We start from the raw sequence: 12374 nt of genomic DNA on the forward strand, positions 1-12374 counted from the left end.
GAATTATTTCTATTTACTTGATTGTTCATCCCGTGGACATTTGAATTGATTATTTCCTTCGGTGTTGTCGCTCCTACACCCTGTCCGCTCGTTGTTTCGAGCTCTTCCTTTTCTCTTAACAATTCCGCAAATGTCCGCCACAATGAGATCCACTGGATTGGTTCGCGGAACCCCTGCTTTTCGGGCAGCGCTCGTTGGTGAGGACTTTGAAAAGGAATATTAATGTTGATAATGATGGAAATGTTGACTTTTGAACAGGTCGTCACCGTTCCAGTGCGCCGAGTCCGGCCTCTGTGGCAGCCCGAAACCTCCTCCGAAATGGCCGCAGTCTCCCATCTCAAGTATCGGCTCTCGCTATTCTGATCCCGCAGCGTGGATACGCGACCGAGCAGACTACATCGAACTCTTCTCAATCCTACCCTCCCCCGGGATTCAACGCCGAGCAAGCGAAGAAGCCGCTCCCCCTGGACCAGACTACGCAGTCACCATCCGCTGTTGCGAAGCCGCAGTCTGAGACCTCGCCTGTTAGCAAGACACAGTCTGGAACTGTGACAAAGTCGACCGCAGAGGACCAGAAGGTGGCCGAGAAGAAGAACGCCAAGAAGTTGACGCTCGGCCAGAAGGTCAAGAAGGAGATTCAGCACTACTGGGATGGAACCAAGCTGTTGGCCACAGAAGTCAAGATTAGTTCGCGATTGGCGTTGAAGATGGCCGGTGGATACGAACTGAGTCGGCGAGAGCACCGCCAGCTCCAGCGCACCACCAAGGATCTGGGCCGTCTGGTTCCCTTCTCGATGTTCCTCATCGTCCCCTTCGCCGAGCTGCTTCTCCCCGTCGCTCTGAAGATGTTCCCCAACCTCCTTCCCAGCACCTATGAGGGACAGAAGGCCCGTGAGACGAAGGCCCTGAACCTCAGTTCCACCCGTAAGGAGGTCTCTGGATTCCTCCGCAACACTCTGCGCGAGACTGGTCTCCCCCTGACGATGGCCACTGTCAAGAACGATGAGTTCGCCGATTTCTTCCGTAAGATTCGCACCACCGGCGAATCGCCCTCAACCGAGGATGTGATCAAGGTCTGCAAGATCTTCAAGGACGACCTGACCCTTGACAACCTGTCGCGCCCCCAGCTGGTCGGCATCTGCCGATACATGAACCTGAACTCGTTCGGCACAGACGCCATGCTCCGCTACACCATCCGCCACCGCATGCGTCAAATCAAGCGTGACGACCGCGCGATCTTCTACGAGGGCGTAGACTCGCTCTCCGTCCCAGAACTGCAAATGGCCAGTGCCTCGCGCGGAATCCGCACACACGGCGTCTCCCCCGCTCGCCTGCGTGAGGATCTCGGTATGTGGCTGGAACTCCGTCTGAAGCAGGGCGTTCCCTCCACCCTGCTCGTCCTGAGCAACGCATACCTGTACACCCAGGGCGGCAAGGAGTCCGAGATGGCGTCGCAGATTGACGCACTCAAGGCCGTACTCTCCAGTATCCCTGAGGAGCTCTTCCACGAGATCGAGCTCGAGGTTCACAATGCCGAGGGTGCTGCGACTAACAAGCAGCGTCTGGAGGTTATCAAGGAGCAGGAGGAGCTGATCGAGGAGGAGAACGAGCAGAACAGCGAGAACGAGGGCAAGGGTGTTGCTGCGCCTAAGGATACCGAGGATATCGACGAGAAGGAGGAGGCCAAAGTCGAGGCCACTGATGGCGCGGATAAGCAGACTTCCGAGGCTAATGAGGCCATGGCGGAAGGTGACCGTGCTGAGAAGACCAGTGATTCCAAGGAGGCCAAGAAGGGCGAGAGCTCGTAGTGCGTCTCCATGGATGTTATGATTATGCTGGCTTGAGCCGGCTATGTGTTTTTGGTTTGGTTTCAGGTTTGGTTTGCGCACTTATCATATAGATGGTTGTTTGGTTTCCCCCTTCAGTTCTTGTCCTGTCTTATTTCTCTCCACTATGTTGATAGACCATTTACTCCCCACCTACTTCTTATTTTCTTTGATCTCTGGCTGTTGCTGGTACGTTCTTTTGATTTCTACCTGGCTTATTTCCTTGTCAAGACGGACTTGGGCTGCATGTGGATAGTATGGCTATAAATGAAAACAATCAATTCAATAATTCATCCAAACTACCTGTAAAGCTATGGATGTAGATGTAAATATTGCTCGGTTACATCATTAGTCAGATCTTACCTCGGCTACAACGAACCCCATCTTTCCCGATACATCTAGAACTTCCAAGATTGTATATAACATATCACATCCACAATCTAGTGCAATGAGAAGAACCCATCTCCTCAGAAGCATCACCCGCCAAGCCTTCAGCACGCGGCAAAGTCCAAGCCCAGCATCAAAATCAAGACCAGGACCAGGACCAGGATCCGAAAGCACCCTCAGCTCCAAGACCCCTTTCCAACCCCGACGCCCCAACTCCGAACTAAAAGGAATGGCGCCCCTAAATGCCGCCTCTGAGGTATGTGGATGTGGAAACTAGCCTGCAAGTACCCGAGCAGTCCGCGTGTTCAGCGTGTCCAGATGCAGGTCCTGTCGTGCTCATTTGCCATGGATGCATACATCCCCTGCCGTTGATCCCTGTTTTTCTTTTTTGCCTTATTTTCATTTTAATTCCCCCTTTTTGAAGAGATGCATGGTTCATTTGAGTTTCGGCTTCGGGTCTTACTGTGTGTGTGCAGTACTGCCCCATTCTTCAGGGAAGAAAGGATCCTTGAAAGGGGAAGGAAAGGGGAAGGGATGTCGATGGCGATATGGAACATTCTCTCGATCTATTCTGAGACTGAGACTAAAGGTTAACCCTCAAAGTCAAGGTTTCGTATCTGAGTGAACCATCCTATTGCGTATTCCCCGTTCCCCGTTCCCCGTTCCCAGATCCCCGTTGAGTCTGATCCTGATCTAATTCTGCTATTCACATCCCTACTCTTTGATTCATTATCCATGCCGTGGATGTCCACCCCGAGCAATAGCATTGAAACACACCCGGATCCAAGCTCAAAAATCCAATATAGCAAGCTGGAAGCAAGAAACACAATGGAATATACAGCACACTGATACACTGATATACTGATACCCACTATAGGCCGCAATAGCCCGACTCCGAAGCTATGTCCCCCCGCCAACAGCATACAGCTCAGTGCCACTAAGCCGGCGTGCAGCCGTGCTGATACTGCTCTACGCCGACGCTAAGGGGGACCTTAGGGTGGTGATTACGATCCGGGCCAAGACACTCAGTTCGTGTATGTTTGATATTTATTGATTTTTCTCGGCCTGGTCTGGCCCTGTCGCATGGCAGACTGTCACGCTAACTTCATGTAGATGCAGGAGAGGCGGCTTTGCCAGGTGGTAAGTTTAGCTTTTTTTACACTGTTACATTTTTACATCTGCAATATCTATTTCGAGAAGGAAGGAGACCGGAAAAAGGGGGTAAAAAGAAAATATATGCCCAAAGGGGAGAATGGGGGAAGCAAACAAGGGAGATGAAAGAAAAAGAAAACAAAAAAGAAAAAACAAATAAAACGGAAAAAAAGAAAAACGAGGAGAAGAAAAAAGAAAAAGAGAAAAGAAACGCCCACACTCCGACCCAAATTATCGAACATATGAGCTATCACATACATATCACATACACTACACTACAGACAGACTAACAAACCCAGGCCGAGCAGACACCCTTCAGGAAACGCCCTTCCAAACCGCCCGCCGCGAAGCGAGCGAGGAGATCGGCCTCCCCGAAGATGAAGGAGGACCTTCAATCCTCCCTCCCTTCCGCGTGGAGCATCTCTGCGAGCTCCCGGCAAACCTTGCCAAAACCGAACTGGTCGTGCGTCCCTGCGTCGCGCTGCTGCATGGCTACGATCCTGTAACGGGGCTGGAGGCTGATCCGGAGGTATCGCTGATCCCCAAGTTGGATGCTCGGGAGGTTGCTGCGGTGTTTACGGCGCCGTTTAGGGATTTCTTGTCTATTACTGAGGACGTGGAGTGGTATCGTGGGTCGTGGAGTTTGTGGCATGATTCGAGATGGCGGAGTAAGTTCACTCTATACCCTATACCCTATACCCCGTATACCCGTAGCTAAGGGTGGGGATGATGCTTTTGTTTATTTCTTCCATTTGTTCTTTCTTTGTGTCGAGCTGACTGTGGATCCAACGCCACTAGTGCACCAGTTCTTTGTCCCCAGTCAAACGGTCACACATCGATCGACAACATCCAACGTCAAAGTAGAAGGAGACACTCGTTATCGCGTATTCGGCATGACAGCCCGCATGCTGGTTGACGCGGCGCGAGTCGCCTATGCGCAGGAACCCGAGTTCGAGCATAACAGCCACTTCGGGGATGAGGCCATGATCGCCAAGCTTCGCCGGTTAGGCAGATTGAGTGCGGTTCGCAAGGCCTCGGATGGGTTAACCCGCGAAACTATGGAAAAGGCGTCCAAACTTAGCTAGAAATCTCTGAGTTGGGGTTAGAGTGTACCTGTCAAGTAGTTAGACCAATCATATATGACCACCGCAAGGGTGATCCAAGTTGCGTGGCATCGGTTCGTTTGCTAATGTCTCCTTGCATGAAGTCCGTGCACTGATGATGCTCCTCTTTCCTCCTCACTTGACTCTCAACTCTTTCAAGATGGACTCTTTATCTCTTTGTTTCTTTCTTCACATCCTTTGATGTTATTTTTACATCCGATTACATCTGGTTCCGAGTATTAAGGGCTGTCTTCTGGCAAATGCTATCTCCATCTTACCGAATGGCTCCCCCGGTCCGGCCATCCCGTTCCCTCGAAGGTCTCGAACGAGTGATTCCTCCTCTTTCTCCTCTGTCGCCTAAGACGCCCTTCTCACCCCGACTCTTCCTCAATAAACCTCTCCCCGCAAAGCCACTCCCTGAAGAACCAGAGTATTCCACCATGTGGAGTGACTCCAGCGATAGTGAATCCACCGTCGACAGTATCGCCAGTCCTTCAGAACCTCGTGACTCGGTCGAATACCCAATCTTCGTCTCCGGCGCTGATGACTTCGACTTGATGGATCACCCGGCTCCAGCCGCCGATCCACTCCCCGTGACCCCACTCCGCACGGACAATTTCGAGATAGATGAGATAGACGAACTCAACGAGGTAGATGAGCTTGACGACGTCGCATCGATTGCAGAGGAAACCCCATTATCAGTCTCAGTTTCGTCATCTTGGTCAGACACACAGTACGGCCGACCAGTCCACTGGGCCCAGAATCGACCCGGTACCAGCCACTATTTCCGCGAGAAGAAGTGGGACTATTTCCCCGAACTGGCTCCATCCACCCTACAAGCCAGCGGACGCACCAATTCAAAGCGCAGGAAGAATCTCTCCGCCTTGGATTTCGCAAAAGCCAAATACCGCTGGCACTCGCTCGATCGTACAGGTCTAGGCGGAGTCCGCGAGTCAATCAAGACCTACGTCCACCGCACTCTCTCCCGCGATGGCACAGAAAATAAAGCCAAAGAAGTGACACGTCCATCGACAGCACCAATGGACCGCCACATCGATCACGCAGGTAGTACCAGCATCCTGGGGACAAGTCTAGGCAGCAAAGTCTACATACCACAGCACTCTTCCTTAGACGTGGATGCCCCATACCGAGCGATATCCGTCTCGACAGCATCAACATCGGCGTCGGCATACAGCACCAGCGCCGGTACCAACGCTAGAGTGACTAGTCTCAGTGCCAGCGACTACGACAACCCCAACCATCACATGTACTACCCACTCCACTCCCCCCTCTCGCCAGTCTCCCCAACCACCCCGATAATCCCTCGCCAAAAACAACTCGCCGTGCCGATGTCCCCGTATCAGAAATACGGATCGTCGATCTGGGAAACACCCAAGAAATCGAAGAAACGGGGCGTGCAATTCCCTAAATACTCCAAGCAGCCTTCGTCTCTGACTCTCAGACCGGAGGCATATCCATACCCCGGTTCTGCTCCGGTTATGAATGCTTCCCAGATCACATTTGTAAATCCAACGCCGCCACTTTCTCCACCACTCAAGTCGCAGCTTTTGCAGAATACCCGTGGTGCGGTGAAGGCTCTGCAAGGCAAGTCGAAGGAGGAGAAGAGGAGGGAGTTATTGAAGGCCCAGATTAAGTTTGTTGGGCCTGTTAATCCTCATACTTATGGGAGGGATCCTTGGGTTTGAGCTGTTTTTGCCACATCAATTCGCAACTTGGTTTGCCTTTTCTCTTTCCTTTTTCGTTTCTTCTTGTTGACATTTGCGTTTGCACACATCTCACGACCTCTCATGACTATATACCACATACCCTCTACTCGCTTCTAATCTGCTACCGTTTCTGTTTTTGTGTTTAATTTCTTGGTTGTATCTTATAGGGATTTATTCCCCTCGACACCCCCACTCCCTGATATACGTCTATTTCCTTTCGATATTACATTTTGAGCATGGGATGTTCACATCCCATCCCACTCCTTTGCCTTATCTCCTATTAATAATTATCTGTTTATCTGTTTTCCTCCCATTGGATCGGACCATTATTATCAGCATAGATTTCCGCAGGCGCACTTGGCGAGGTGTACATCTTTCACTTGCATTTCAGCCACTGACTCTTTTGAATCTGAGTCAGTTCGTTTCTTCCGTCTTTTCTTTGTTTGTCGATATTCTCCGAGTGGCTTGGCTATGAATAAACTTAGTTGACTCTCCACTATTCCGTATCTCTACTCCTATACTTTACTTTGCTGTACACTGAAATTAGTATTGATCGTCAAGGATGATCTGCATCCAACATAGTACAGTATACACATCACTCCTTGCTATACTGTAATGTAGTTCTAATTACGTTAGACCACACAGTATACAGCAAATAAGTACGGACCTCCACATTCACTTGCATCTCACGTCCACTTACAGTAGCGACCGCTTCCACCTTCCATGTTGGACAACGCAGAGGAGCTTTTTCAAACTCTAGTCGCATGAGTCTCTAAGCCGTATATAGTTAGCCTCGTACTGAAACGATCCGTCATAAGGCCGAATGGTATAATACAAAACGAAGGAAAGGCTAAGTATTGTAAGTGTCAGTCTACTGTTACTAAGATGATAATACCACACTCACCATCACGTCATTGCAGCTCGCACAAACATCCTGACTTACTGAAAGATCGCACGAAAACTTGGTCTCTGGAAATGGATATACATATGATACGACAGTAGCTACAGATTCCCTAGTCTCAAGAAGCGACTGTGGCAAAGGGTAGTGAGCATTGTAGCATGGATACATGCAGTTGTTCGGCAAGTCTGATCTACCCTAGCACTTCACAAGGAATCATTTGCAAAAGATGTTATAGAGGAGTATTAGGCGCTATTTTGCATCTGCAATGCTTAATGCGTTCAACGTCTCCGCAAGTCACCGAGTTCTATCGTGTTCTGGACCCAGGGCATTCCCGTTGCCTGTCAGTGCTCGCTGGTACGTCTCTTCTGCCTCCTTCAGCTTGCCCTGATCCTTGTAGAGAAGGCCAAGGTTGTTGACTGTATCGAGTGTAGATGTATGATTAGGACCTAGGGCCTTCTCGTATCCTGATAGTGCTCGCTGGTACATCTCTTCTGCCTCCTTCAGCTTGCCCTGACTAGAGTAGAGAATGCCAAGGTTGTAGACTGTCGTGAGAGTAGATGTATGATTAGGACCTAGGGCCTTCTCCTTGCCCTCTAGTGCTCGCTGGTACATCTCCTCTGCCTCCTTCAGCTTGCCCTGATCATAGTAGAGAAAGCCAAGGTTGTTGACTGTATTGAGAGTAGGTGCGTGTGTTTTATGTTGCGGGCCAAGGGCCTTCTCGTATCCTACCAGTGCTCGCTGGTACATTTCTTCTGCCTCCTTTAGCTTGCCCTGATTAGAGTAGAGATTGCCAAGGTTGTAGACTGTATTGAGAGTAGGTGCGTGTGTTATATGGTGCGGGCCAAGGGCCTTCTCGTATCCTGCCAGTGCTCGCTGGTACATCTCTTCTGCCTCCTTCAGCTTGCCCTGATCAGAGTAAAGAATACCAAGGTTATTGACTGTATCGAGAGTAGATGTATGATCAGGACCTAGAGCCTTCTCCTTGCCTGATAGTGCTCGCTGGTACATCTCTTCTGCCTCCTTTAACTTGCCCAGACCAGAGTAGAGAATGCCAAGGTTGTTGACTGTCGCGAGAGTAGATATATGATTAGGACCTAGAGCCTCCTCATATCCTGTCAGAGCTCGCTGGTACATCTCTTCTGCCTCCTGTAGCTTGCCCTGATCATAGTAGAGATTGCCAAGGTTGTTGACTGTATCGAGTGTAGATATATGATCCGGACCTAGGGCCTTCTCCCTGCCTGTTAGTGCTCGCTGGTACATCTCTTCTGCCTTCTCCCTGCCTGTCAGTGCTCGCTGGTACATCTCTTCTGCCTCTTTCGGCTTTCCTTGATGAGAGTAGAGAAAGCCAAGGTTGTTGACTGTATGGAGAGTAGATGTATGATCAGGACCTAGAGCCTCCTCATATCCTGTCAGAGCTCGCTGGTATATTTCTTCTGCCTCCTGCAGCTTGCCCTGACCAGAGTAAAGCTCCCCTAAACGATGGAATGCCCCCCATAACTCAATATTGTCATCTGACCAATCTAGAGAACATACATAATTGGCGTGTGGAAGAAGCCGTTGCTGAAGCTCTGAATAGTCCCTATCATTTGCACTGGGCACAGAGTATCCAACAGATATCAGTGCTAGCTCATTAAGCTGCATCGGATTCACATTTTTGTCTGTGTTGGCAACATGAAGGCACCAGTCTTGTACCACTGGATGCATCGCATAGCTTCCTTCTTGTTGCTTACTCTCAAGAAGAGAGAATCCGATGAGAGACTTCAGGCCAATTTTGAACGCGAGTCCGCTTGATATAGTGTTTTGGAGCCAGTCCGGGACGTTTGAGCTGTGACGGCCACTCTTCACTAACTCGTACCAGATATCACGATTATCAAAACGAGCAAGTAGCAATAGAAGGTCTGCTGCACTTGGATCACGCTTCTGGATCTCAAGATATGAGATCATCCATGTTTGCAGCATGTTGCCTTGCTGGTACTGTCGTCCAGGATTCGATTGCAGCTGTAGCTGAGACCAAGATTCTTGGTAGTACTGCAAGTACTCAGTGATGCTGGTTCCAGTTTCACGCATGAATGCCCCGGCGATAACAATGGCTAATGGCAGGCCATCCAGACGACTGGCAAGAGTACGGATATCTACATATGTTAGCATGATCTATAACATCTATTTATCAAGTGCCATAGTACCTGGATTGTTGTCAAGTTTGCTAGTGGTGTTCCTTGCTGATAGACCACTGCTTTGTAGGAGTAGTTGAATTGAGTTATAAGAGTCTAGCCTGTGCACCGGAAAAGGTTCCCCAAGCTCGCTCAGCGCCTGGAGTCGAGAGGTGATAAGGATGGAGCCATGGTCTGCTGTAGGGAAGAATTCCCGGATATCGTACCCAACACCAACAGCGCTGTTGAATGGGGAGTATTGATCGATGTTATCAAAAATGATTAGCCAGCGCGAGTTGCCATCCAATGCTAGCCACCGTAACATATGCCTAGCTCGTTGCTCCACTTCTCCGTCATTAGTCGCCTCTCTATCACAGCCCTGTCCTAGTATTCGGTTCAAGGCAAAGCTCAACGATTGCAAGAGCGCATCGCGATCCTTGCCACTCAGCCAGAAGATCGCCGTAAAATCATCTCTATGATCTCTCGCGAAGCGAATCGCTAGCTGCGTCTTTCCCATTCCGCCAAGCCCGTGAAGAATTGCAACTTTCCGTGACGGTGAATTTGTCGGTTGTAAATACTGCCACAGATTGTCTAGCTCGTCTTGCCGTCCCACGAATTTTGTAATTACAGGCACTGTGGTCAGGTCTAGAGGGACGTTGAAGCGGTGGACTACACATAGAAACTTTATTTAGTCATGGATTCGAACTAGGCAATGAGTGATACAGTTTGAAACTTAGAATCTCTCACCAGAATCCGCTAGAGTGTCTCGTGCTGTTGGAGTAGTTTCAATCTGATCGATCGGAACCACCAAGACAAGTTCTTTAGCATAGGCTGCTGCCACCGCTGCCGCATATCCTTGCCATTTTTTGTTCTTGTGTGAGTCAGCATAGTCACAGATACCCCGAATCACTAAGCAAGGAAAGTCATTCATGAGCCCTGCAGCTTCCATTTCCACACAGAGGACCCCTAGATCTCGAGCCAGCTGGTCTCGCAGTCTACCATCTTTCACTACCTGATTTGCAGATGCAATCAGTCCATAGTGGATCACTGGTTCTTCATAGTCTCGTGAAAGCCGCGGAGCCAGTTTGGATCGATCACAATCGATACATGTATCAGATCCTCCATGGATATATTCTGATTGATATAAACAGTCCTCTTGAGTGGGTCGTGTAAAGGTTGCAGCTCTGCGCGGGGTCGTTTTGAGTTGGACGTCAGAGACAAATTCAAGAACTCGACTATCTTCTGTAAAGTGGTGGGCTTGGAGTGTAGCGATGGCAGTCAGTAGGACCTTAGGTGGCCGGTTAAGCATTCCCGTCCGCTCGAATTGACCACCGCTGAACGCTTTACCTAGATCGTATTGGATCACACCTCCGGATGTGTCTGCTGGCTGGCTCACCACAATATCGCCTAGGCGAATGTCTGCGTTGCTGCTTGGTACACCTCCACCGATACCGACCATAAGGCCAAATCGGATAGAGTGGAAACTAGAGAGCAACTGCATCGCTACCGTTGCAGCTGATACAGTGCCATATGCGCCACTTGGTAAACAGGCAATAACAATATTGTGTTCCTCGATATTTCCAAGAATATACGTGTTTTGATCTGTCGCTGGGCGAGGTAGATTCGGGTGTATTGCGTCCAGCATTAGTTTTGCGGCTGCCATCTCCAGGGGTAAAGCGCATATCCATCCGACCGTGTAATCGTCATGGGATAGAGAAGCCCTGGCTGCCATGGTGAAATATGTAAGGGTGACTTTGGAGAATAAATAGCCTATCGTGAGTTCATAGTAATATGGGATAAATAAGGTTGTTATGGAGACTAAGTCGTGGCAATGAATGCCAATTCTTGAGAGGAGCGGGATAAATTGGTGAGGCGGACGCATACTAAGCTAATTGTTGACAGATTGCCTGTTCCAGTATTGCCATGTTTGCTCGTTTTGCATCGAATCCTCCAGTCCAGGCCTGTAGTTCTAGACTCTTGTATCTTTCATACTAGTATTTATTACCTGGTTAGGTACAAACGTCTTATTTACGCGCTATCTACGTATGTGTCAGCTTGTCATGTGATCAGGGTTTGAAAGATGATCTCTCTGTTCCCAACGTGGAAGGCGATACCGGTCGTAACTGTACTGTACAGTGACTCGCTTTCATACATACATGCACCTGCAGATGCAATCTACCAACTCAACTACTGTCAAATGCCACTGCTTCCTCTAATACAGTACCGTCCGTGCCAAGGTACATGTACATGCACATGTACAACCCCCTCCTTTGCCGCTTATCTACCGTGGTATGATGTACATATAACCTCCCGTTCGATCACATTTCCGGCTGCACACTTGTACGTTGTACTTATACATAGATCCAGTGGCAAGATGGTTGAAGGGAGGGTGTTATTTGTGGGTTTTACTAGGGGTCTAGGGTATGGGGGTTAGGTCTAGATTCTGGATTCTAGACACTCCAGAATCTAGGTCCGGATGTATGCAGATGCACATAGACGGAAAGGAGCAGAGGAGGAGGGAGGATAAGAAGTTATTGTATGGCTTACTACAAGATCTGATCAGCGCAAAGAGTGCTATGAATCTATGTCCCTTGATGATCTAAATCCACTCCACCTTAACCTAAAACCAAAATTTCAATGATATACGGGTTCCTGAGCTAGATGTATGTTATATATGTGTAACACGTTCCTCGGGTGTCTGATAACCTCAAGTTTGAACTAGCGGTGTACAAACTGACACTAATTAATGAACCAACTATGAACTATCAATATATTCCAAGCTAGGGCTAACTCCACACAGACACGGACACATAAATATCTCAATTATTGTAGGGCAAGACATATTCCTCTGTGTTATATCTCACATACTAACCCCGCATTTGGGGGAACACCTGTCACCGACTTTTCAGGGGCTGGAAATTGCTCGATACATATCTGTGTGGACATGCGTCTGTGTGGGGATATGCGTCTGCAGGTGCAGGTGCAGCTGCATCTGCATGACATCGTTGGGGTTCACAGAGGATGAATTTATGATCTATCGATCTTTGTGTTTTCCATTCTGGGAAACGTGCAGGCATGTGCAGAAGATGCCTATGGTAGTCCACACGCCATTTCTAGACCCTTGTATA

General features: G+C 49.2%; 4 protein-coding genes across 4 annotated transcripts; 3 read left to right on the forward strand and 1 right to left on the reverse strand.

Moving 5' to 3' along the window:
• Positions 1-142: 142 nt before the first annotated feature.
• Positions 143-1808, forward strand: PENARI_c006G07712 (MRS7 family protein; the record flags this gene model as incomplete). The annotated part of the gene is made up of 2 exons (XM_022630454.1): positions 143-197; positions 259-1808. The coding sequence occupies 2 exons, from the start codon at positions 143-145 to the stop codon at positions 1806-1808; spliced, it is 1605 nt and encodes a 534-aa protein (XP_022489492.1).
• Positions 1809-2442: 634 nt separating this feature from the next.
• Positions 2443-4450, forward strand: PENARI_c006G11476 (NUDIX hydrolase; the record flags this gene model as incomplete). Its single annotated transcript, XM_022630638.1, has 5 exons — positions 2443-2469; positions 3091-3247; positions 3327-3353; positions 3665-3994; positions 4164-4450. The coding sequence occupies 5 exons, from the start codon at positions 2443-2445 to the stop codon at positions 4448-4450; spliced, it is 828 nt and encodes a 275-aa protein (XP_022489784.1).
• Positions 4451-4749: 299 nt separating this feature from the next.
• Positions 4750-6174, forward strand: PENARI_c006G06866 (uncharacterized protein; the record flags this gene model as incomplete). The annotated part of the gene is made up of 1 exon (XM_022630416.1): positions 4750-6174. One exon carries the CDS (start codon positions 4750-4752, stop codon positions 6172-6174), a length of 1425 nt encoding a protein of 474 aa, XP_022489885.1.
• A 1216-nt stretch (positions 6175-7390) lies between these two features.
• On the reverse strand, positions 7391-10978 carry PENARI_c006G03557 (Pfs, NB-ARC and TPR domain protein; the record flags this gene model as incomplete). Its single annotated transcript, XM_022630255.1, has 3 exons — positions 7391-9228; positions 9280-9915; positions 9994-10978. 3 exons carry the CDS (start codon positions 10976-10978, stop codon positions 7391-7393), a joined length of 3459 nt encoding a protein of 1152 aa, XP_022489476.1.
• Between the last annotated feature and the right edge of the window lie 1396 nt (positions 10979-12374).

The sequence above is a fragment of the Penicillium arizonense genome, assembly GCF_001773325.1.
Source record: "Penicillium arizonense strain CBS 141311 chromosome Unknown PENARI_contig006, whole genome shotgun sequence".
Classification (NCBI taxonomy): domain Eukaryota; kingdom Fungi; phylum Ascomycota; class Eurotiomycetes; order Eurotiales; family Aspergillaceae; genus Penicillium; species Penicillium arizonense.